At 39.2% G+C, this 26,637-nt stretch overlaps 1 protein-coding gene across 1 annotated transcript; it reads left to right on the forward strand.

Annotated features, from left to right (window-relative positions):
- Nucleotides 1–605: 605 nt before the first annotated feature.
- elovl6 (ELOVL fatty acid elongase 6) lies at nucleotides 606–19,854 on the forward strand. Its single transcript, XM_037780955.1, has 4 exons — nucleotides 606–890; nucleotides 16,688–16,819; nucleotides 17,504–17,655; nucleotides 18,206–19,854. Exons 1-4 carry the CDS (start codon nucleotides 808–810, stop codon nucleotides 18,646–18,648), a joined length of 810 nt encoding a protein of 269 aa, XP_037636883.1. The 5' UTR covers nucleotides 606–807; the 3' UTR covers nucleotides 18,649–19,854.
- The last annotated feature ends 6,783 nt before the right edge of the window (nucleotides 19,855–26,637 follow it).

Consider the following 26,637-nt stretch of genomic DNA (forward strand, 5'->3'; position numbering starts at 1 on the left):
CAGTATGAGGAAAATAATGTGTATTTTTAACATTACAGTATGTAAACATGTTCTAGTAGAAGTCTGATACAAGCATGAACATGAAAATGAGCATGATTCAGGTGTAATTCATACTGTGCAATATCTTCAGGTGGAATTTCATTACATTCTCACTGTGCAATATCATTTTCCACTTGTGAATTTTTTTAATAGTCTGTTTATTGTCATTACTGTATATACTGCTCCTATTTTATACTTCCTTCTATTTAAATGGTTCATATTTTGTTCTTTTTTTTTACTGTGTTAGCTGATGCTTCTTGTTTTTTGCACCATCCCGTTTGCTGCTGTACACTGCAAATGTCCCCACTGTGGGACTAATAAAGGAATAGCTTATCTTATCTTATCTTATCTTATGATATGGGACCTTCAAAGGAAATGAGTTGCACTGAACATAACTAAACTCAACTGAATGATAACATTATGGTTATTATTATTATTCATTTTTTTTAAACTTGAATTAAAGTGAATTGAATTTGAAATTAACTGAATTTTTTAATGACACTGTAATGACAGAGAGGAGAGCAATAAACACTGCGGCGCTAGGACCATGAGTCCTCCTTCCTGGGGAAGAGGGCGTAGGCTCTCTCTCTGTCAACCGGTAGAGGAGGAAGGTGCCGCTACCGACGAACTGCTCGCGCACAAACGCGAGGGTCCAGACAAGCAGCGCGAGCGATGCGAGTCGAGGGTTGAAAGGAAACAACCGACTAAACACAAACACCTTCTTGTATCATCTTGTTCCAGCAGCAGTGAAGAGAAAACTCAGTGAGCATGTCGGTTCTAGCTCTGCAAGAGTACGAGTTCGAGAGACAGTTCAACGAGGACGAAGCCATCCGATGGATGCAGGAGAACTGGTAAGAGATGAAGGCTACATACAGTAACATGCAATAATGTTGCAACTGCGGTATGTGTGTACATGCTGCAGGCTTGTAGCACATGCATCATCAGCCTCGCTCACCGGGATTAAATCCTATTATATCAGGCTCTCTGTCTCTCTGTCATCATCCGCACATTGCTGCTTGTGTGCTTCATGAAATGAACAAATTCACAGCAGGCCCTGCAGCCGCGTGTGCATGCGATGCTCCTCCAGCAGCCTGTCTGACAGGATACTACATGATGCATTGTGCATCTTTAACAGGGAGGATTTGTCCTTGATTTTCCTGTGATTTATTCTCCCTGCCAGCATCAGTGATAAAGAGTATTGTATAAAGGTCATCCATGGCTCCTCCAGCTTCCTCATCCATCTAAACAGTCACTGGTGCAATACCAGTGGTGGAATGTAATAAATACATTTACTCAAGTACTGTACTTTCAAGTACAATTTTTGAGGTACTTGTACTTGATAATTTCCCTTTTATGTTACTTTTTACTACACTACATTTATTTGATACATTTAGTCACTATTTACTATGCAGATTTAAATTATTAATACAAAATTAGGGCTGTCAGTCGATTAAAATATTAAATCGCGATTAATCGCATGATTGTCTATGATTAATCGATTTTTTAATGTTCAAAATGCACCTTAAAGGGAGATTTGTCAAGTGTCTAATACTCTTATCAACATGGGAGTGCGCAAATATACTTGCTTTATGCAAATGCATGTATATATTTATTATTGGAATCAATTAACAACACAAAACAATGACAAAAATTGTCCAGAAACCCTCACAGGTACTGCATTTAGCATAAAAAATATGCTCAACTCATAAAAAAAAATCAGAAAATTTTGCAGAAGTTTGGAGCGTTATTTAACCTCCTTCGAGACGAGCTAGTATAACATAGTTTTCTAGTTTCTTAATGCGTTAAAGAAATTAGTGGCCTTAAAACAAATTTGCATTAACTTTGACAGCCCTAAACTACACTTATTTACATTTAGCATAAGAAATATACTAAAGTCATAATATGGCAAACTGCAGCCCAACAGGCAACAACAGCTGTCATTGTGCTGACTTGACTATGACTTTGCCCCAAACTGCATGTGATTATCATAAAGTGGGCATGTCTGTAAAGGGGAGACTCGGGGTACCCATAGAACCCATTTTCATTCATATATCTTGAGGTCAGAGGTCAAGGGACCCCTTTGAAAATAGCCACGTTTTTCTTCGTACTTTTACTTAAGTAAGATTTTGAATGCAGGACTTTTAATGGTAAAATAGTATTTTTATACTGTGGTATTGTTACTTTTACTCAAGTAAAATGTCTGAATACTTCTTCCGCCACTGCCCAATAGCATATTGAACCAGTCATCCTGGTTTTGTCCTTCAAACGAGGTATTACCTTTCTTCTAGTAAAAGTAAAGACTACAGATATCACAGTAAAATCATAATGTACAGGAGAATGAAAAGTCAGCGTACTGCATGTTATTGTAAGGTCAATCAAAACTCTGTTCTGAGCATTACTTTGTATAAAAAATGTTCAAGGCTGAAACCAACGATTTTTTTCATCTGTTAGACTATAAAATATCAGGATAAAAGAGAAAATTGGCCATCACAGGCTCCCAGAGTCCAAGATAATGTCTTCAAACAGCTTGTTTTCTCCAACCAACAGTCCAAAATCCAAAGATCTTCTATTTATAAAGATATAAATCAGAGAAAAGTAGTAAATCCACACATTAGAGACATTGGAATCAAAGTGTTTGGCGTTTTTGCCATGACTGAAATGTTTAATCAATCATCAACATAGTCAGCCCGAATGACGCAATAATGCTCAGGGCTTAATTGTGCAAAAAGAATGCTGTTCTTGCATTAGGCGTGTCATTTGCACACCATGTAGTCTGTACTGACTGCGTTGTAAATACATTTCACATAAATATGCTACGCTCAGAGCTAGTGACAGAGAATAACAAGAGAGAAACACGGCTTATGGCAGACAAACCGGACTTTCAACCAGGTGTTTTGTTTTGTAAGTTATGTTAGCGACATTTGTGACATGTTTTTTTAGTGACATATTTTTTTAGTGACATGTTTTTTTTAAGTGACATGTTGTTTTTTAGTGACATTTGTGATAGGGACGGGTCGTGATTTAAAAAATGTTGAATAGTCATTCAATTACAAGAAAATCGAATAGTTTATGCAACTATAGTTATGTCTTAAAAAATATATTTTCCCTTGTTTTAACTGCGCAGGTGCCGCCGGGTAGTAATGTTACTACCAGTAAAACGCGTGTGACACATTCAGTTCGTCTCTTTTCCGTAGACTAGTTCCCAGTGATTATCAAATAATATTTTTTTTGAAATGCACATCCATAGTTTGTAACGTGTTTTCCATACTTTTGTTATGTTGTTTTCAAATATATTGTTCTTAGTTTACGTACTTATTTTAAGGCTATCCATGATGTTTTTCCTAAACCTGACTAACGCCAAATTAACACCAGGCAGCGACGAAGTGCGGCTCTCTGCAAAAATTAAATTTTTCTGTGGCCGGGAGGCGTGTTCATGTGTTTCAGGTGGGATGAAATTCTTTGTAACACAGGTCAACATGTCACAGGAGTCACAGAATCTGTTTACTGGTTGGCTGCGGGTCCTCTCTGGCTGTACTTCGCCACTAAAAGTTAAACTTTTCTTAACTTTTGTTTGGCCGCACTTCGCCGCAGAATCAAACAGCCGCAGCTCGCTGAGCTTGGGAGTAGCTGCTGGCGCAGCTTTTCATAGACATTGCATGCCAGCTCGCCGCAGGACGCACTTTGCCACTGCTCTGGTGTGAGTTCGGCGTAAGTGGTTTTGTCGCCCCCTGCTGGTACTGCACCTTCATACACTCGTGTAAATTTCACGCCTTGGCGAGGCCAAACGTGACACTAACACGCTATCCTCTGGTGGGCAGACGGGTCTATTACACGCTTTGGCGTGATACTGGGTTGGAAGAGTTGGTAATTTTGTCAATCAACTAAGCGATTGATAGTCTAGCTTTAGAAATGCTAGAGGTTTTGGCAAAATACTGAATAGAGAACACTGATGAACCTCTAACTGATTAATTACTAAACAAACTCCAACACAGTAACTTCCAGTGTATTTTATGTAATCTTCTTGTAATGACTGAGAGTGTGATTTTAAGGTGAAAACTATGTGTAATGTTTGCTCAGGGCAGCGTCTGCCAAGCTTTACACAAACTACACCATTATCCTAGACTGATATTTCACTGTGGCTACTGGGGTTAGGCTGAGTAAACATTGCTCTGTGGTTGTGTGCATCGATGAATTTCATATGTAGGTCATGTGCTGGTCCATCCAACCATCCTTTGCATGAACTCACTGAAGGGTCATTATTGTCCAGGTCGGTGCCAGGTTGAGCAAAGAAATGGTTGTAAGCAAAACAAAATGAGTCATGCGTTACAGATAGCATAGGCTTCATTAAGCATTCAGTGGCACTGGGTTTGTAGAAAGCAGCACACGGTGAGCAGGAGGGATTCATCTGGCTTCTTCAATCATCGGTTTGAACTGACTGTAGAAAGAGTCACATTTAGCACATTATTTTTAACATAAATCTGTATTGAGTAGAGCCAGTTTTAGAACAGTTTTGTTCTTATTCATTCAATGGAATCTGTGTTGGTGTGTGAGAGAGCGAAAGCATGGGAGCAGCGTGTAGGAGCTGTCCATACCCTGGTACTGACAACCGACCAATGGCGTTAATCTTCTGATGTCGGCTGACAGAGCATTAGCCAATCAGGTTTGCAGCTGATCTGTGCTGACTTCTCTGCGCTGCTCCTGTAGTGGAGGATGTCAGACTGGGCCAGTACACATGGCTGATGGAGGCAACGACCACAGGAAATGGGATTTGATAGGTTGTTTATTACATTCAAAAATGTTCAGCGGGCAACTGACTAAGAGTGGCATGTTTTTATGAGTTAAGGGGCGAGACTGAAAAAGAAAAAAAACAAGAATAAACTAGTTAGAGTGGCATGTTTTTATGAGATAAGGGGCGAGACGGAGATAGAAAAAAACAAGAATAAACTAGTTTGAAGGCAAGCGTCGTGCGAAATAGAAAAAAGGAAGCTGTTGTTTGATGGTTACTTCAGTAGGACACTTTGAAAACCAACTGCAATGCTTTTTAACCATGCATGCAATGACTTAAATCACAGACTTGCACACCACTCTTTTAATGCACCTTCAGCAAACCTCTACTACTATGGTCTGGACTTAACACCAGCTAAGCCAAGTGCAAATGTCAATTGAATTAGTTTTTGGCTGGCAAAGGTTTACTTAGCACAAAGGCTATATGTTAAGATTTATATGTTTCTGAGTTTATGAATACCAGTTCTGGTTCATTTGTTGTCCTATTATTTTAATAAGAAAAGCATGAGCAAAATCCAGCTATTTTTGGGCAGATTTAGGTTGCCATAAACAGTTTTGTGTAATAAATGTAACACATATTATTTTATTGACAGCGCTAATTGATAAACTCCTGCGTGCTAGCTCCGGCCCATCGCATTGTAAGCACGGTATATGTGCACTGATGTATGTCGAAGTTCAATAAACTACTGTTGCACTACAATCAGGTGTGTTACCTTTTCACTGCTGCTGAAAAGACGCCTGCTGTGACATCACTGATCGGGGTGAGGCCAGGATTGCAACACCCTTATACGTCTTAACCAGTGGCTCAGCATTCAGTATTGTGAGTAATAGGACTGCCCCCTCTTAGCCCCAACTAATCGATTAGACAACAAAATCGGATGAGTATTAGTCAACTAAGAATTTCTTTGGTCAAGGACAGCCCTAGTAAGTGGACGATTGGAAACAGCCCCTGAAATCTGATTTAAATAAGTTCTTAACCAGTTATGCTGCTGGTAGTGGCAGGATTTATCTGTAACATAAAAACCCATCTGTTAAAACGGAGACACTGCTGATCAACCAGAGGTGGAGGATCTGTGTTGATAAAATGTTACGTTTTTACATTTCAACCTGAAAGGAATTTTCTGTCCAGATTAAGTTAGTTAAAGTAATGCATGTGTTTCAAAACACAGACAGTGAGACATCACCATACACTGTTTATATACTGCACCGTTGTGCAGAGATGAATGGAGACTGGTACACCGATCTGATGTGTTCCCTTGAGACTGGCCGCAGACAGCTCAGCATTGTGAAGCCAGGATGATTAAGCAACCAGTTGTCAGAAGACTAGGAAAAGGAAGAGGAAGGAGTGGACATGGACCTAGATGCTGTTGTCATCTAGCGACAACATGAGCGCCATCCTCTTTTCCTCCTGTACGAAAATTATAAAAGTACCATAAACACATGAGGTAGTGTACTAAGGGCAGGACAATACTGTATATTGGCTATACAGTTAAAAGACATGCATAGTGCATAGTTTTTTAAAACATTTTCACAGCACCAATGACATGATAGAGATGACACAGTTTGTCGAACTCAGTGTTGCTCAGGAAATTGTGGACAGCCAACTCAAAGTAATCGGCCATTGTAATAAACATTCTGGAAAAATTGATAGCGCAGACCAAATAACAGTCGTTTCTGCATAAGGTTAGAAAAGTGGGAAAAATAAATCCTTTTTCTACATCAGATATTGCTGCCGTCAATGCTTTCCTGTTATTTCAGGAGTGTCAGCAGCATCACATAATGTAGCACCTGGGACCTGAGAAAGTGAAGTCAGGTACATTTCGGAGTGAACCTGCCATGTCAGCTGGGTGATATTTACTTCGCTGTTCACTTTTTACAAAAAAAATATAAAAAAATCCAGTGATTGCATTTAGCTCATACTTATTTTTCTGCCTAAGTCCACTGTACTGCATTAGTGTAACTGTTCAAGGCATTGTGCTTTATTAGTATGATACACATTTCCAAAGTGGTTCATGTCGGTTCACTATAGTTTTGTGACATGTAAACATTGCTGTATATGTCATTATTCAAATTATACTGGTTCATAGAGATGTCTGTGCTCCCAGCCAAGATAGAGATAAGCTAGATAATATTTGGACTGTGGCCATTACAGTTAAAACATCTAGCACGTTGCTTTATGAAGCTCCTATCTTCTTATCTATACCGATATCAAAAGCTCAGCTGCTTCACTGCAGAGGTGCATAGAGTTCAAAGCGTATCATTTAACATACTGATTGTCTCACTGTTAGACGTGGTGAAAAATGTTATTGAAAATTATCAAATGGAACTGATCTAATACAGATTCTTGTGTGATGTACTTTTGAAAAATGATGTACGTATGTCAGTCAGAGTGAGCATTGTGTAGATGCATTTGGGGATTTGTGTTTTTCCCCTTTATAATAATGCAGTGGATGTGATTCTGTGTGGTTAAAATCTGCTGCAGATCAAAAACGGCCTGTTATAAGATAGTTTCGCAGTGTGGCCTTACCATACAAAACAGAGCTGTTCCCCTCTTGTTATACAGACATCTCTAACCTGCTGACTCATTCTGTGCTCCCACAGACGTCATCGTTCTTCATTACCATGCAGGTTGCTTGGGATCTGCGTTCTCCAGTTTTGAAAAAAAGCCTCACGGGTAGATAGCATCGCTATGGGTCTCCGCACTTTTGATGGATCTCTGGTGGTTTAGCCCTGGACTGATAATGAGGGATGCAGAGTCTGAGAATGCTGCAGTGAATGAGCAATGAGATATTTGTGTATCCTGTCTGCTTACTGTTTATATGATTCAGCCACCCTATGAGGGATATATAGCGATGCTGTTCAGGATGTATCGTAGCTCATTGACTAGTCTTGAAGGTCAGGTTCCTTTGGTAGTTGATGAGTTGAGGAGATAAGTCTCTTCCTTCCGAATCTCATGTTTCTTATTCAGTCCAAAAGCCGTCAAGCCTATTGTCCCAGAGTTCCTGAGCCTGGCTATTGGATGGATGAGACCAATAGATACCCCCGTCTTAAATTTGGCATCAGGGTATCATTTCATTGGTCTTTACACAGCTTGTTTCCTTTCCTATCTTGTTCAAGATCTGGTTGAATAATATTTGTAATTTGAGTTTTTTTTTGGTGATTTCCCCATAGTGGTTTACACTTGACAGAAATAATGGAATAATACATTTCTAGATGTTAGCATTACAGACAGGCAACTAACAAAGACGCATAATTCAAAGAGCCACAGTGCAGACGATGTGGGAGAGGTGGTTATAGTTAATTAGAAGCCATTGCAAAATGTTTATTGAAGAAATTATTTTGCAGGTGACAAACTTGGGTAGCAGGAATTAGGTTATATTTTATAGCCATAGTAAGCTGCCTTCTGTTTGTGTTTTATATTATTTATTGTGCCCTGAATGTAATGCACAGCTTACCATATAAATTACCAAAGAGATGTTTTATTCTGTGTTAAATCAAACGCAACAACTCCAAAACCAAATGAAAGCAAACAGCATTTATTATTTTGCTAATTGAAGAAAATAAATGATTTATTATTATGATTTCCCAGTGCAATCCTAGAGGTTCCTCCTGATGGACCTACAGTTACATTTACAAGACCTTGCTTCTTGCTGCTGCCATTTTAACGAGAGCAGCGCATCATGATGCTGATCATTTCTGACCGTGTTAACCCAGAGTCCACCCCGGGCTTGATGTTTGCTGGGCTGCTCTCCTTCTCATGACGGGTGAGATGAAGATGTGGGCTGGCTCCTCGTGAATTAAGGTCTGCCTGGAGTGGCGCTGCGTCTGGTTTCACTTTCAGATTTCATCAGGCTGTCAAGGAAAAGCTGCGAACAAAGAAGGGAAAGAGCAGTTCATTTTATAGTCCATTTTATTTTGTAGGCGTTGAGCTACTTTGCATTTAAATTTTTACTAGGGCTGTCAATCGATTGAAGTATTTAATCACGATTAATTGCAAATTAATCACACATTTGTATCTGTTTAGCATAAAAAATATGCTCAAATCATAACATGGCAAACTGCAGCCCAACAGGCAACAACAGCTGACACAGACTCGTGGGTACCCATAGAACCCATTTCCATTCACATATCTTGAGGTCAGAGGTCAAGGGACCCCTTAACTTTGACAGCCCTATACAAAATATTTGAAACGTTATTTAGCCGTCTTCACGACAAGCTAGTATGACATGGTTGGTACCGATGGATTCCTGAGGTTATCTGTTTCATATGATACCAATATCTTCCCTCTAGCTTTAAAACTGAGCCCGGTATAACCTAAAAATATGCGTTAACTTTGACAGCCCTAATTTTGACATGATTTTAAAAAATATGTTGAAGCCTGCATTGTTTACATTGGACAGCGGCCATCTTCTTCCCCGCCTTAACAGAACATCACATCTTTTCTTGGAACGTTATCTCCATCAACTTTCAGTTCTTGGAATAGCATGCTTTGCACGCAGTACATAATTGCATTACTGTCCTCTGCAGTTCCAGGAATGTGTATTGGTCACCCTCGTGCTTGACTGTGTAAGTGTGTGTCATTATTAGGTGCTAGTAGAGCACAAGATAGAAACTAATTTGACCCCGCTCATCAAAACATTGGTCCATGGCACCAATGTTGGTCGCAAACCCTGCTGTGTACATTTGTCTGTGATTGGACAGAGAGACACAGCTTGATCTGAAGCCTAAGCATTATTGAAAAATCTTAATACAATAAGTGGACAGTACAGAGATGCAATCAAGGTGCATGGATTTGGTAAAACTGTTGAGTGCTATATGCCTCCTACAAGCCATTTGTCTTGCTGCTCAAAATAAGCATGACTCAAGATGTTCTTAAGCACTTAACAGGCTGAAATAATTACCACTCAACTAAAGAACTCCTCTTCTGTTTCCTCAATAGATAAATTGTCGCTTCATGTGGGCCACCCGATGCAGAGTGAACCAAACCAATGCATGATAGCATCTTGCAAGCTTGGTTATTTAAAAGTTCCATTAGAAATTGCTTGCAGTAACTGGGACTGGTGGGTGTGTTACTAACTGGATTAGAAATGTGTGCTTCTCGGATGACAGATTATTCTGTAATAGCTAGGTCTTACTTACAGCACCTCTTGGTCTTATTTAGTGGTTTGCTGCTCATCCTACACGTTGGCACAGTAACTGCGGTTGCCTTTCCACTGTCTTAGATACAGACGGCGGTGCTAGGGAATAGAGTTACACCCCCCTGAACTGAACTGAGTTATTTTATATGTTTGTGCACACACACTTTTTGTTGTGCATATGCATGTGTGACACTGTAAACACACACACTCTGGTAAGACAGTTGGACACCAGCTCACAGGCGTGCAGACTCATCCTCAGACTGCAAACTCAGGATTACGTAACGGGTGAAAATCTCCTGGACCAGCTAATACAGTTCTAAGTTTCACAGCAGGTTGTCCTGCAGCTTTATACAGCACTGAGTGGGGGAGGGGAGGGGCTGCACGACCAACATCCTTAATATATTACCAACTGTACTGCAGAATATATCACACACCTCTACTGTGATGAACTGTTAAGTTAAGATGGTGTCTACTATGCCTGCTAGTTTACTGTACAATTGTGTATGAGATCTGATGCCTTTTCTCCGTGGCAGTTGTTAGAATAACATGTTAAGTGGAACCCTCATGTTAACATTATTTGTTGAGGATTATTTTGTTGGTCTAGGCAACACTAGAGTTTTGGTTTGTTGGCTTTGTAACTTTATGTTCTTTAGATATGAACACCTTTGTAGGATATGTCAGATTTTCAGCATGGTTTGGCAGCAGCGCAAACTGGGCCAACGCCCAGCGTCTCACCCCGATAGCAATTAAACCCGGGACAAAGAGATGCCATACCTACCTAGCTGTAACTGAGCTCAGCTTTTCTGATACTTTAATTTTACTTGCACACTATCCTGGTTACATATTCATCATGGCCTGTTTAATTGGCGGTTTTATTGTTTATTAATATTTTACTTATTCAATTTTTTTTTATGTGTGACCACACCAGTACAAACAATATATAATTTTTGTGTGTTTATTACAGTATATCAAGCTTTCGGTGCACAAATAGATGCATGTAAACACTTTGAACACGTAAAACTTATGCAGTGGATCTGGGACACCTTTATTTTTCTAAAATGAAGCCACTGCTGCTTACTTGTTATTTGGAGGAAATCTCAGCTGGAGAGAAGCAGCTGGTTTCCAACCTTGCAGCAAGCGAGAAATCTCTGCTGATTCTGTCACTGCTCCATGCTGATCCTGCCCAAAAGAGCTCTGATGCTGTAGTTTTTGCATTTGTGCTGCCTCGGCCCACTTTGACAATCAGCAGTCGAGCCTCTCGCCACACCCCTTTTAATATATTGTCCTGTGTAGACAGAAGTCAGGTTCAGAAGTGGTGGTTGCAATGTGTTTTTTTTATGCATCAAGCTTTGTTTTTCTGCCTCTGCGGCAGCGACAGCTGTGGCCGGAGGCTTTATGTTTTTGGGTTGTCCATTCGCACTATTCTTGTGAACACAATATCTCTGGAACGCCTTTAGGGACTTCCTTCAAATTTGGCACAAACGTCTACTTGAACTCAAGGATGAACTGATTAGATTTAGGTGGTCAAAGGTCACTGTGTCACTGCTAATTATGACAATTTAACAGAAATCTCTAATAGGATAAATTGAGGAAGTGATGATATTTTGGACAGACATGGATGAAAGCTGCAACTTGATTGGCTGGTGGAGGCTTACAACCACGAGGCGGTAATTCTATTTTTTATTTTTTTTTTTTCTCAATTATTAGTTTTGTAATTGGTACAATATTTTACGGGCATCTACCATCTTATTTCTCAACTCAAAATCAACAGATCAACTTGTTGTTTCATCTCAAGTTTTTGCTTCTTTATTAGTTTCTGGGTTGTATTGTAGCCACTATTTGATGAACTGAAGGAACTGAAGGAAGATGGGAGTAAAAAAAAAAATGAACCCGTCTGTTTCTTCTTCGCCTCTGACTCTCTAAATACTGTATACTCAGTAAATCCCATCTACAAAGTTAGTAGAAGAGCTTGGAGCATTCTTCAAAAATGTCATTATGAGTTTAAAAAAATATCTTATGACCGTGACTTCACGTCATTTGTCAGTTTGTCAAAGCAGTGATAATGGATCATTCAAAATATGTATCACTTGTATGTTGACTTTTATTTTGAAAATGCAGCTTGTTTCAAGTAGGATAAAATTCAGTTGAAAATATAATTTTTCGGTTGAATCTGAATAACTATGGTCAGGAGTGGAGCTGTAGAGGCACCGTGGAGCATGAAGGGATGATGTGAATTCACACTGATGTCTCAAATAGACTCCCGTGACTGCAGACATAGCTGAGCTGCAGCTGGCACTTCAGAGCCTTTGCAAAGACAACAGCAGCACCTCCCCCCACCGCCCTCAACCAACTTGCCAGCTTTGACCATGCCCTTGGGTTTCTTCACCCTTTATTATGTTTTCTGACAGTGTAATCCATCTTCTAAACATAAAGCAGTAGCCCGTGCACATCTTAACCTCTGGCTTACTTGTATACAATGCTGAGAAAATGCAGAGAACAACGCGGTAAAATTCCTCCATTCCTTTATGCCTGCGCTGTATCATTGGAGTAGTTGTGATACTGATATCATCTTATCTCCTATATTGGCTGACATGCGGTATTACATAGATAACACATGAGAATGAACAACATTATGAGGGTACACGATCTTCCAAAATAATAACAAGAATAACCGTCTTGGTCAGTTTAGACAACACTTCTTATGAACAGGTATCAGAGGGCCTGTATTGTAATTAAGGTATTTTTAGATACAGTTCAAGAAGGTGGTGGAAGTTATGATTGCTGGAGCTTAAGGTGAATCAATTATAATCATAGACTATATATAAGAAGTGGACGTAGTCACTGTGACGTCACCCGTTGGTTTGTGGACTATTCTCGTTTTGAAGCCTCAAGTTCGGCCTTTTTGTTTTTGCAATCGGAAGTGACACGAGAGGGTGGAGCTAAGTACAACCAAATGCTGAATAAGACATTTTTAGGCGACCAAAAAGGTTATAATTAACTTTCATGAACTGAAATCCCACTGTGAAAGGGTTAAAGTTCTAAGACGAAAATGCGGACAACTCACATACCGGACAACATCGTGGTAGCGACCTGTCAATCGCAAGGTAGCCACGCCCTAAAGCATCCCCTGCTTTATGGTCTATTTGACTCTAAATGGGACCATAACTTACTAAATGAACATCATGCTGTATTGAAGAAGACTTGAAACTTCATGTATGTAGCTGTTTGTAAGAAAGTTTTTTTTTTTTTTTTAAAAAGGGAGTTTATGTAACTTTTGGTTGAACAGAGGCCCCAATAACAGGATAATGGTAAATGCTAAAACATATTGTAATGGAAACACAAGCAAACAGACTCAATAATGTCCTTTTATACAACAAGCTTTCCAAAGTTTGCTAACATTAGCCTCCGTAAGCTGCTGGTCATACCAGACCAAGCAAGTAAAAAGTAAGATTGACTAATTAACTGGTGATTGAGTTGTACATGGTCTGTACTTAAACATACATCAATCTGTCAGCTTTGACAGCAGTACTCTGAAGGGGAATGCTGAGATTCTTGCTCCTCTCCAATCCAGCCGGCCTTTCCACAGTATGTAGGCCACTGTGTGTTCAGTGTTGCTCTGTTCTCCCCTCCTTCGTGTGGAGTTGAGAAACAGTGATGTCATTCTGCAGTCCAACCCTGTTGTCATTCTGTGAAAGCTGCTCCTCTCCACTTTGACTGGACTGCTTTGTCCTTTGTTCATCTGCGGAGGACAAGGTGGCCTAAATCAGTTCGTGGGCTTCCTACTGTGCAAGAACAGAAAAGTGGCATCTTTCATTCTCTGAATGCTGACCAACAATGAAGTCCATTATGTTAAAAACTGACACTGTTATTGTACTTTCTCTCCAATCTTCATCGACTTGGTTACTGTTATGAGTTTTGCATTCTGAGCATCGTTTTCCTTTCTGTGAGGGAGGGTGGAGAGAAAAGAGAGGAGTCGAGACACTCTGCACAATAGTGATGTCATTTCTTAAAATACTGCAAAAATGCACACTTTTTCTCTCTTTCTTACCGTGCTACATACCTGATCAGCAAAACAAGGTGCTGTTGTTACAGTGCTCTGCTGAGGCTGCGAAACAGAACAGGATGGATTGGTTTGGTTGCATATGTCACGGTTCTGCGAGAAATGTTTGTAGTGTGAGTTGTGCACAGACCATTTGACCAGTATACCAGTGTGCTACTATACTATATTACAAAGACATTTCACCTTGAATAGACTTCCTTTACACACCAAAAACTGACAATACATAACTGCACTATACTGTATACTGACTGTGCAATATCATTACTACTCAGGTCTAATTCATACTGTGCAATATTTTCAGGTGGAATTTCATTTCATTCTCACTGTGCAATATCATTTTTCCACTTGTGCCATTTTGTAATAGTCTGTTTATTGTCAATGCTGTATAAACTGTTCCTATTTTTATACTTCCTTCTATTTAAATGGGTCATATTTTGTTTCACTTTGTTTAGCTCTTTTTTTACTGTGTTAGCTGATGCGTCTTGTTTTTTGCACTATCCCCTTTGCTGCTGTACACTGCGGGACTAATAAAGGAATATCTTATCTTATCTTATCTTTTCTGTAACACAATACTACACACGTAATGCTTTAAATAGAATCATCAATTTGGTGATTAATGTTGTAGTCATGTTGTTCTCTTTGTATAACCTCTAAAAAGCAGCGCAAAAACAACCCGACTCCTTGGGCTAGTTTTACACAACTCATCATCCCCAGGGCCGTTAGACCCAGAGCTCCCAGAATGCCTCATTACTGGTGCCTGTGCTCTGTCCTCTGAGAGAGCAAACCTGATGTTTTTATTTGTTTATTCTTTCCAAGGGTGTTGCTGTTCATGCTTCTTTGGTACATTTACACACGTCTCTAGCACAGACTGTGTATATAGATGGACGACGCGTCTGTACTTTTTCCCACTGTACAAAAATGAAGCTAAAATATCCCGGATACGGGAGCTGTTGACATCATTTGGAGCCAGTGGCTGCGCAGTAGTGATCGGGGGAGTCGCGGTATCAAGGTCCCGCCCACACACCCGCCTGAGCCAATCACGAGCTGAGCACGGCCGCAGCATGTTAGTGTGAGCCACCTAGCTGCTACGTTAGCACCACGGTAGCTGTTTGGCTAGAAAGACACAACAACTACCATAATATCTCTCTAACTACATTTATGATCAAATTGATACATGTTCTACTACACAGACTCGTGACAGTTATGGAAAGTTAAATTTATATCTCCTGTATCGCACATTTCCCGAGCCTCCGGTTGCACAACTACTTCACTCAGAGCAGCTGTCAATCACAGCTGTCAATCATGACATCTCACACCCCTTTTTTATAACATCAAATAACTAATTAAAACCAAACTTATCGGAAAATGAACACTTGAACATACATCAGCGTGATAAGAACTACCTAAAATGACAGAAACCATCTTTGGGAAAAATGTATTTGACGTGACTTTGGGAGGATGTATAACCTATACTGCAGCCGGCCACCAGGGGGCGATCAAGATGCTTTGGCTTGGGGAGCAGTCATGTCGTCCATCTTTATATACAGTCTATGGTCTCTACCTTTGGCCCCTGCAACCTGCAACCTTACCATCTTAAGTTTATTTCCCCAAACTTTTTTGGCTAATGCTCCAAACTATTCCTCTGTTCCCCGTCCAATACACCAAACAATGTTTCAAACAAAGCTGCTCTAGATTCAGGCAGCATGTCCCAATCTTCTGTTGGTCCTACTCAGCATCCAGTCTGTCACATCGGACCACCTGTGCTTTGTAATTGTGCTGAGCTCTGGGAAATGCTTTTCTTTAGATTCGGTTTGACCAGGTGGTGCTTCAGCACAAGTCTTCTCCACTTCATGTGGCACAGCAGTGATCTCTGACAACTCAATTAAGGCAGGCGTCACAGGATGGTGGGAGTTGGAACTGAACAGAAGCAATAAAGTGAAAGCTAAGCATTTAGTGACTGTTGGAGCTGGACTCACATCATTAAATCATTACTTCAGGCATAAATTGGGAAGTCAGTGCAGCTATTGTTTGTGCTCTGTACACAGTATGTTGTACTTAATATAGTGGAGCTGCTAGAAGAGGAGCAGTTAGAGAAGCAGACTTCTGGTTGTATAAGTTTCTTTTCAAACTTAGAAATTTGGGGTTGAAAAGGGCATGAAAGACACTCACTACTACCGTAGTAACTACTGTGAAAATGCTTTTAACCGAAGTCTATTAAGGGAAAGTCCCCATTCGAAAACATGCTGTTAGATGTGAGCATCTTGTGATGTGCATAAAGTATGTACTTACACGGTCCAAGAAATGCAATGTTCATGGTGAATAGCTGCTTGTAGTTTTAGGATGGATTTCTAACTGATTAATAGCTGTGAGTTCCTCACATGTCACGTTCTTGTCCTTGTGTCTTCTTTTATATATTAGCCTATGTCAAATTTCTGCTATTTTATCTGGTTGACTCCTCACATTTGTTTCAAGAGGTCTGTTAAGCCGTTAATTATAAGCTGCCCAGTGTTTATGTGATTGTATGAAATGTTAAGCAGAGCATTGCTGGAAAAGACTAAACATAATCAGCACATTAAGCTGTTAAGGTACAGTAAAGACAATGACAAGTCAAAACATGGTTAATGTTAATCTTTGCTCTTTGTTTTTTTTTTGTTTGTGTTTACAGGAAGAAGTCATTTCTCTTCTCTGCACTCTACGTTGCCTTTATCCTCGGCGGCCGCCATGTCATGAAACAGAGGGAGAAGTTTGAGTTGAGGAAACCGCTGGTGCTGTGGTCGCTCACGCTCGCTGTGTTCAGGTGAGAAAGCACTAACATTATTAAAGGCAGCAAATAAATATCGATTTTCAAACCTAAAGAGTAGCCCTAATTATTTAAAATAAGAGCCAGCAGAATAATCAGTTAGTGGCCTAATTAAAATGACACTGTGTGATCAATAACTCTTAATGCATTCATGCCATTCACAAACATTTCATGAGCTTTAGGTAGAAAGACAGCTGATAGAATAGCTGTGTCATGCCGTGATTGTGGTGGCATTTGTCTACATTTACTTTTCATCTACATTACTCAGTCATACTGGTCCTTTTCCTGTGGTTTTCCTAGTTTGAGTCAGTGCGGGGAATAACTTAGACTTGCTTCTTGCTGGGCTGTCATCTTTTGTTTGTTATAGTTTATGTTTATGGCTTTATGTTGGAATAAATACAGTGTGTATTTACTTTGAAATGATACAATTTGACATCTGTCATCGCTGTCTTGTCTGTATAGTATGCCTTTTCTACACATAGTGCAGAGTGCATCTATCAGATACTACCAGCAACAGAGGGAAGCAGGTGATATGTTGTTATGGAGCCATAGCACCTCTTGACACATCAAGTACATAGTTTGTCGGCGTAGACTTCACATATCAACTACGGTAACGAAATAACCACACGTTTTCCCACTTCAATGATTTCTTCTGTCTGGTGTGTCTCTCTGTCCTTGCAGTATATTTGGTGCCATCCGTACTGGGAGTTACATGATAAACATCCTGATGACGAAGGGGCTGAAACAGTCCGTTTGTGACCAGAGCTTTTACAACGGGCCTGTCAGCAAGTTCTGGGCATACGCCTTTGTACTTAGTAAAGCACCAGAACTGGGTAAGTCGAGACCTTTTTTATGGCAATGTCTCACAGTGCCCGTGTAGTAGATATAATGTATTGTTTCCCATGAACCATCTTTCCCAATTAAATTAACAGACCACTGAGGACGGTTTTGTTTTGGATTCATTTCATTGTCAAAATGTCGTGCATGAAGCTGGTGCTCTTTAGTGATGTTTTATTTTCAGACAGCTAAGACTTAATACTACCAAATGGCAAAGGCATGTTGGTGAACTGCAATTACAATAATTCAGTCATCCATTCATTCCAACTGTTCTGTTGCCAGTTGTAGCGTAACCCAATGTTAGGCTAAACACACATTACAAACAGGCCTCTAGTATGCCAAAGTGTAACCACACAAATGGCATGTTGCTGCTGACTGTTTTACCACATGCACAAATGCACATAGTGGTCATATAGTATAGGAAGGAGTGGCATTATTGGTCTTTTTCAAACCATTTCAAACAATTGTTTCTTTACTACTGCACATGCTCTCCATAAACCTCCCCCGTCTCTTGACGCAACCCAACTTCCTCTATCGTACCTGCAGGTGATACACTCTTCATCGTCCTGAGGAAACAGAAGCTCATCTTCCTCCACTGGTACCATCACATCACCGTGCTGCTCTACTCCTGGTACTCCTACAAAGACATGGTGGCCGGCGGCGGATGGTTCATGACCATGAACTACTTGGTCCACGCCGTCATGTACTCTTATTACGCCCTGCGGGCGGCCGGCTTCAAGGTGTCGCGCAAGTTCGCCATGTTCATCACGCTGACCCAGATCACCCAGATGCTGATGGGCTGCGTGGTCAACTACCTGGTGTACTCGTGGATGCAGCAGGGCCAGGAGTGTCCATCCCACATGCAGAACATTGTGTGGTCTTCCCTCATGTACCTAAGCTACTTTGTTCTCTTTGTCCAGTTCTTTTTCGAGGCCTACTTTGGCAAGTCCAGATTATCGGCCGCGGCTGTCACCAAGAAGAGCGAGTAAACAATTGCCATAAGTATGGGAAGAAGGGAGATAATGAAGAAAAAGGGAGTTGGAAATGGAGAGCAGGGACCAGTGAGATAATCTGTTAGCGGTAAGGGTTGTTGGAAAGAAAGACGGGTGATGCAGAGGTGGCGTGGAGGAGTTAGGAGTGGGGTTTGGGGTGGGAGTGGGAGGGTCAAGAGGTTGGCTGGTGTTTGTGCTTGAGCATTACTACTAATGTGCAGATCTAAAATGCCTCAATGGACTTGGCGTCTCCGTTGAGGGATGCTGAGGAGGCGGCGCCGCCATGATCAGAGCCATCACGACTTGTCCACCTGAAGTTTAAAAAGCCCTTTTTTGAATTCATCATGAATAGTTTTTAAAAACCTAAAATATAACCGAATCACGCGATTTTAAAGAAATACATCTGCCAAGAGCATATGTTTACTTGATATTAAAAAAAATAAATAAATTGTTACATATGAAGATGGATGGAGTCAACGTTAACTTGAGCCATCTGAGTATGTTTTTGTCTGTCAGTGTTTGTTGTTTTTGTTTAATCTGTCAAAGAAAAAGTTTGAAACACTGGTGAGTGTTGGTGGTTGATGTGAACTGACGGGGTGAACGGCACTGTATCTTCTGTGTCTTACATTGCGAAAAGCGATATTTTCTCAGGTCTTAGGTTATCTCTTTCTTAATATAATATGCATATCAAATCATAGCAGACATGTTTAACATCAGTACCGGTTTACAGTATGGCTAAAAAATTCATCCAGTATGGCCGCGTAGTTGAAAAGAGTATGAATGAAGTTGATTGGACTGACTGACTCAGATGATCACACTGCTCCTGGGGCATGATGGGAAACAGATGCTGACAGTGCCCTGCGTCACCACTTGTCATGACCTCGCTGAAGTTGCCGACCACACTTGGAAAATGACTTGCCATTGATTTCCAAACGCCTCTCTATGTTGAAGGGTCCCTGACCAGTGAAGAAAACTTGTCTGTTGGACACTGAAGGCTAAAACAGAGGACAAACATATTTATGTTTTGCAAAAACAAAAAAAAAATCAAACATGCAAATTGTCGAAAATCTGCTGTATTGACTTTGAAAAATAATATGTATCCTTAATGGTGTCTGTTGTGCTATTGTGCATTTGCACTGTATCAATGTCAAAAACAATTGTTGCTGAAAACTTAACGTATGAACAAAGAGTGCAAAAATGTGATGTGCCTGTGGTGTGGATTTTTTTTGTCTCAGCTGTGACATCTTGTCATCGCACATAGTGGCAGATTTAGAGGCAGCAATATTTAGAAAGGTTAGCGGGTGATTATCTTTTTTATCATCTCGTAGATGGTATGATTGCATGCATGTCAAACATGATTCAGTGGATCTGATGTAGCTGTAATTACAGCCAGTTAAGTGGTCTACCTGCTATGAGCTCTTAAGCATATCAAGGATTTCACTTTCAATGTTTGTCAACACTTGGTGAAATTGGCTGGTGGTGGTAGATACAAACAGCATACATGATACTTGAGTAATTGAGCTAATTGGCTTCTACAATTGCTGGTTGACCTGCATTCAAAAGTGTCTACATCCACTGTACCTGACCTCCCCCTAGAGGTGCAATAGTGCAATAAAGCTTAATCATTGAGACTAACTACATTTGTGAAAAAAAATGTTAAATGGACAAATCCTTCACTTTGAATAAGGACAATTCACTTTTTCTTGTTTGAAAATAAGAATCTCTGCTCTCTTATGTTAGTTATTTTTGTACCTTGATCATCCAATTTTTTTAGTCCTGATATGCATAAGCACACCTTAAATCATTCTTGCTGGAATCTGCAAAAGACTCACTCGAGTGAAAACTTTTACTCAAATTAAGTCCCACTTTGTATTATTCAAGATTCAAGATGTTTATTGTCACGCCGGTTATACAAGTATAATCATGTGAAATACTTTTTGCTGGGAAGCTCCGTTAAAAATAATAAGTTCTATTACAATAATAAAAGGAAATACTTTGTACAGGGCATATTATGAATATAATACAGTATAAGATATATGATTGAGGTATTGCACTTGTTTATTGCACTTTTTGTGTGAGAAAGTGTCGTATGAATTATCTATTCAAAAGCCTGGGGGAAAAAAACTGTTCCTCAGTCTGCTGGTGAGACTCCTGGGGGTCCTGTATCTTCTACCAATTTACCAATATTATTCAAGATTCAGGATTCAAGAGTTTTATTTGCCATTTGCATCTAAGTTCATTGGAATTCTGAGCAGTTTACACCGAGTCAGCTTTAAGAAAAGAAAAAAGGTAAAAAAGGCACAAGGTAATTACAGTACATAATAAGTAGCACATTCAACTCAACACAATAAATAAATAAATTATTAAAATATAAAACGCCCTCAGCGTAGTCAATAAATAAACTAAACTACCCTCTGCATAGGAACGATACCCCCAGAATACAAATATACAGTATATATATGCTCCATGAACATGTTAAAAGAACATGTAACTCTCAACAATATTTAAAAAAAAAAAAAATTAATATATTTCAGACAATTACACAGTGGAAGGCAGCACATTGCACAGCATTACAGTCCATTCAGTTCAGGTGTACTGTGTGTCAATAATAGTATGGAGGTGAGGTGTTAGCAATATAATTATTTTTTTTAGTATACATGCATGAATGGTTAGTTTAGCCCAGCCCAACGTGTTTAGCAGACTGTTTAGTTTATTTTAGCAAAAAAAAATAAAAAAGGAATAAGAATCTCTGCTCTCTTATGTTGGTTATTTTCGTACCTTGATCATCTAAAAATACTTTTTTTTTTTTGTTATTATATGCATAAGCACACCTTAAATCATTCTTGCTGGAATCTGGAAGAGACTCACTGGAGTGAAACTTTTACTCAAATTAACTCCCACTTTGTATTATGTTAGCAATATAATTTATTTTTTAGTATACATCCACGAATAGTTAGTTTAGGCCAGTCCAACGTGTTTAGCAGACTGTTTAGTTTATTTGAGCAAAAAAAAAAAAAAAAAAAGTAAATATGGTAGCCGGAAGTGACCGGTGACGTCATTAACGGCTACCGTTTCTATTCCGTTCTGAAAGACTAACAACTTGTAAATGAGCTAAAACCTCTTATTTATCGTGCAGCAGACCGGATATTTTTGCTTGGCTTGATAAAGAAGTCTTCAATGAATCTGAAAGTGTCTTCAAAAACTGCGGTAAGTTTTGTCAAACGATCTGCGAGGTGTTTTAAATATGTTATGAAGCATACTGTAGTTGTAAACAAACAGCATCAATGGACCATTTTCAAGACACACATTTTAATTAGTCCTTTAGCAGGAAAAGCACATGTCTAATGACACTGATGACTGCTCAATGTCACAATAGCAAGAAGCTCTGGAAGCTTATTAATGATATCAGTGTTTTTATTTATTTATTTGCACATATATAAAATTGCACAACATCCAGTCAATGAATGTGTCAAAAAAAACAATAACAAAAAAGGAAGAAAGATCTAAATTAAAATAATTTTAAAAATACAACAAAAGTTAAACAACAACAAGAAGTACACAAAAAGTGCAGAAAAAAACTAACCAAACAGTGGAAAACAATCCAATAAAAACAATGTAATACATACAAAAAAACATAGAAAATATATCTAAACATATAAAAAGATAATTAGACATCATGAATTAAATGTGATGATAATTTCTTTTTAAAATGTTCTAAGGATAACGAGCTTTTCTTGATAACATGTATTTTTGGAGTTCCATATTTGTACACCAAAATATCTGAGGGAGTACTGGCCATGTTTTGTTTTGTACAGTTACACCTGTGCTGTTCCTGCTACCTATGACAGCTCAAAATGTATTGTATGTTCATGTAAAACAGGTGTTTGAGTGTGTTGCAGGTGCATAAGCAACTCTATAGTATGTCATACAGGTATGTAGTATGTCATGTTGTGTGATTCATGAACAGTCTTATATAATAATAGCATTGTTGTGATTAGCAGGTGTTGAAGTCTGTCTGCCCTGTCAAATAACCTGGCAGTGATTTGCATTCACAGATGTGTTTTGTTTGAATCATTTCCCCTTTTAAATGAATTGCTGTCATTTAAATCATATACTGCTGAGCTTATTCCAACGATTTGTTGTCACATACTGTTGGCCACAAATAGAAAAATTAAATGACTATGTGTTACTAAATCCAAACACACTTCTCTCCCACTAAATTCCCCTGATGGAAAGAAATATATTATTATTAAGAGCTGTAGGTTGTTGTCTCAACTAAAGATAGAGGATTTTAAAATATAATCAAACATTTTTTCTGGTTGCCATCATATATTTATATTAAGGGTGGTGGTAATTGTTCCAAAATGAAAAACACAGGCATATTATTGGCAAACACCCCTGTCTGTTTTGACACTGTTGAACATGGTGTTGATTTATTAGCTGCTGTTAACAGACCTCCCGTCTTATTTTATTATAGTGAAAGTTGTCATTCAGGGTTTACTGGATATAACAGCTGGATGCTTTACATTCTGTTCAGTGTCAATCGTCTTATTCAGATTGCGCAGTAGCCTATTCAGTGGGGACGTGGTGAGTTTCTGTGGACTAGAAGAAAGTGTTCTCGGTTTATGGGTCTGACTCCCTGAAAGGGTTATGAAATGACGTAGATATTGTATGTGTAAGAGATTGCCATAATAAGATCTGATCTATGCCCCAAAAGGGTTAAAGCCCAGGCAATCCCATCCAATATGGACAGCTGCTATACATCTGCAGCACAGCCAATACCTGCATTACTTTACTGTACCATCTTAACTGAGTTGATCAAACTGCAAAATGACTGATCTGTAGACGAATAAAACAGTTATGTTCTATTAGTCTACATGCAACAAGTTCACTCCTGTCAGATGTGATCTGCTTGCATATAAAAGGCCACAGCAGGCGCCTGTCTTTTACATGACAATTTTATAATATGAAGAATTACTCATAAGAGGTTTTTACCTGCAACTTACTGACTAAGCAATCATTTTTGTATCAATTCAAATGGAATAAATTGCTACTGCTGATAATATACAGATCACAGTTTCTCAAAGTTGACTTTAAGTGGTTTTCCTTGTACACTTTCGCCATCTGCTGGAAGAAAATGGGCATGGCAAATATATTCTCCCAGTTTTCATTTGATCTGAGCATTAGTGAAATGTAAGACTTGTCTGTAAAAGTGGCTATGTAAACAGCAAGAGCAACTTTATTTATCAGCCATGTCTAACATGTTGGTTTCTGTTAATTAGGTCTGCTACTCTTTTACAATACGATGGAATTCTCTCCAGGTCCAAAGACCAAAAATCTGATTCTGTAGTGTCTCTTTAGTCATTCATTTATTTATTTATAACCAGTATTAGGGCTGCACAATTAATCAAAATATGATCAAAATCGCAATATGGCCTACTGCAATTTTCAAATCGCAGTATTTATTAAAATTGCAATAATGTGGTGCTGCAGAGACGTCCTGGCCTACACATCATATTCTACAGGCTTAAGAAAACATCTTTATTTGGTACAGATCCCTGCAAAAATCACGCTATAATCATTTTAATGTTTTTCAGCGAAAATCAGAATAATGATGTAAAATGATCATTCCCTCTAATATTGCAAATCATATCACAATTTTACAATATCAGTCAAAATAATTGCAATTAGATATTTTTCAAAATCATGCGGTCCTAACCAATATATCTACTATTTTACCTGAGCAATGTAAACAAGACCAAGTGGATTACCCTGCCTAAAAGCACCTCTAACCCACTCAAAAAACTGAGATCTTTAGCATCGGATATTGCTGTGACTTTACTGTGGAGACTTGTTAGAGTTTGCATGAGAATAGCCAACTTTAAACATGAGAGTACTAGTAGATATTATCCATAAGCAGTTTTAGGTTTTGTAGTATAATATTCATTGATGTACATCAAATTTGTATTGGCTGTCAATTAAGGGGAAGTATATTTCAGGCTTTAAAACTCAAAATGTGCCCTCCAGCTGCCCCTCAGGAGACAAAACAACCAAGGTCCATTCCAGGTTTGGGACTTTCCCTCCTCTGTGGTGCACCCATAGATTCTGGCTCATGTGTCTTATGTCCTATACATGCATTAGGCCCCCTCCCCTTTTGATTTTAAATCTGCCCAAATCCTCGCAAACTAGTGTTACTCTGTCCTGCTCAAGAGCTGGAGGGACCAAACACTGACCTGAAGGATCAGAGCAAAGCCTTTGAGTGGGTAGCTAATTCCCTCTTTAGCCCTCATCAGCTGTCCTCCAGGCTGGAATGGAGGCGTGAGCGAGAAAGCAAAGCTTGCCCCATCTGGCAGAAACATACAAAATTAGCTAATAGAGAAGGAATGAAACTACTGTAGTTACTTGTATGTTTGTTGTGCTGTTAAAAACACTCTTCTCCTATTCCTTTTAGCATTTCAACATGCATTAAATTAACTTTGGGTAACTTTCCGTTCTTTCTGTCTCTGTGTTAATCCATTGGCACATTCAATCCCTCACACCACCCCTTTTATTACAACAAGTATTCAACATCTGAAGCCAGAACTCAAACTTAGAGCTCCTACATATCTACAGCAAATGACCTGAGAAGAACATTGTGTGAAGATGATGATTATAAAACTACAGTTGTTTCCATACTTTCAACTCAAACATAGCTAATTTGACTTTTCCTTTTTAGATTTTGAATTCAGGACTTTTACTTGTAAACGGATATTATTACACTGTGGTATTGCTACTTTTACTTACTACTAGCAAGTAAATAAACTGGGAAATAAAAGTTCGGAAACTTGTGTTTGGTGGATTATTTCTCTGTTGTTCCAATGCTAATTGGCATTGTATTTTACATTGTTGGAAAGCCTGTTTATTTACCTTCACAATGATGTCCAACTTGTAAGGATCATGCGTTTGTGGGATGAGCAGCACAGCTGATTATGTGGGTAGCGCCCAAGAAAAATTTGCCAAAATGCTCTGCCAATGGTAAACAGTGTTTTCTCCTGTTGGTTTTGACTCTTGTTTTGAGTTGTTTGGTGGATTGGATGATTGAACTCTCTAACAAGGAACAAACAAGTCATATTGGCTATTTTACACTTTATTAATTTAATACACCGTCAGGAGCCTCAGTAGCGGATCATTATGAAGGTAAATAAACAGACTTTCCAACGATGTAAAATACAATGCCAATTAGCATTGAAACAACAGAGAAATAATCGATCAAACACAAGTTTCCGAGCTTTTTTTTCCCAGTTTAGTATTAGTAGATTGTCAGGTAGTGAGAGGACTAAATCAATAGAATACCAAGCTAAAACTAGTGCAGTTGGGTACCACAGTCCTCCAATAAATCCTACCTTCATTATGTTCAGTTTTTGCTGAAACTGTTTGAGAGAGGTTTTGATTATCATTTTTTTTGAGGATGTAGTTTCTATCGCATAATACAGAGGTATTTCTATTATTTTGTCTACCCCATTTGTATCGGTGAGGTTGGGCTGAACGACAAACACCCTTCTGTATGATATAAATCCAGGACTATTGTATTAGACTGCATTCATTTGCCTTATTAGTACCTAATAAATTGGCAACTGAGTGTATATTCCTAATATTTAAAACAATGTCACCTACACAAACGATACAAAACCGCGGCCCCTTGAGGCCCCCGTTACTTACAGTGTCTGTGACTCTATTGCCCCCTGTTGCCCCAATTGAGGAGTAATACAAGATAAATTGACACTGGGCCCAATTTCATCTTTACTTGAAGGCTGAACTGCTGCTGTTTAGAGTGGTGCCCTAACCTATCTGTTAGCCCTAATGGAGGCCAATATATAGATAAGTGTGTCTTGCCAGGAAAATCAATATCGATGTGGCCCCTGATGGTTTTTGAGTTAAAGTGCTTTGTTTTCTGCCATTGCCTCGAAACAAAGAGGCTGTGGGTCCTTCTATTAACAATTCCCAGTC

Source organism: Sebastes umbrosus, chromosome 9 (genome assembly GCF_015220745.1).
Source record: "Sebastes umbrosus isolate fSebUmb1 chromosome 9, fSebUmb1.pri, whole genome shotgun sequence".
Lineage (NCBI taxonomy): Eukaryota > Metazoa > Chordata > Actinopteri > Perciformes > Sebastidae > Sebastes > Sebastes umbrosus.

Coding starts and splice junctions, on each gene's coding strand:
- elovl6 (XM_037780955.1), top strand. CDS start 808: ATGTCGGTTCTAGCTCTGCAAGAGTACGAGTTCGAGAGACAGTTCAAC. Junction 891..16,687: donor CGATGGATGCAGGAGAACTG/GTAAGAGATGAA, acceptor TTGTGTTTACAG/GAAGAAGTCATTTCTCTTCT. Junction 16,820..17,503: donor CTCACGCTCGCTGTGTTCAG/GTGAGAAAGCAC, acceptor CTGTCCTTGCAG/TATATTTGGTGCCATCCGTA.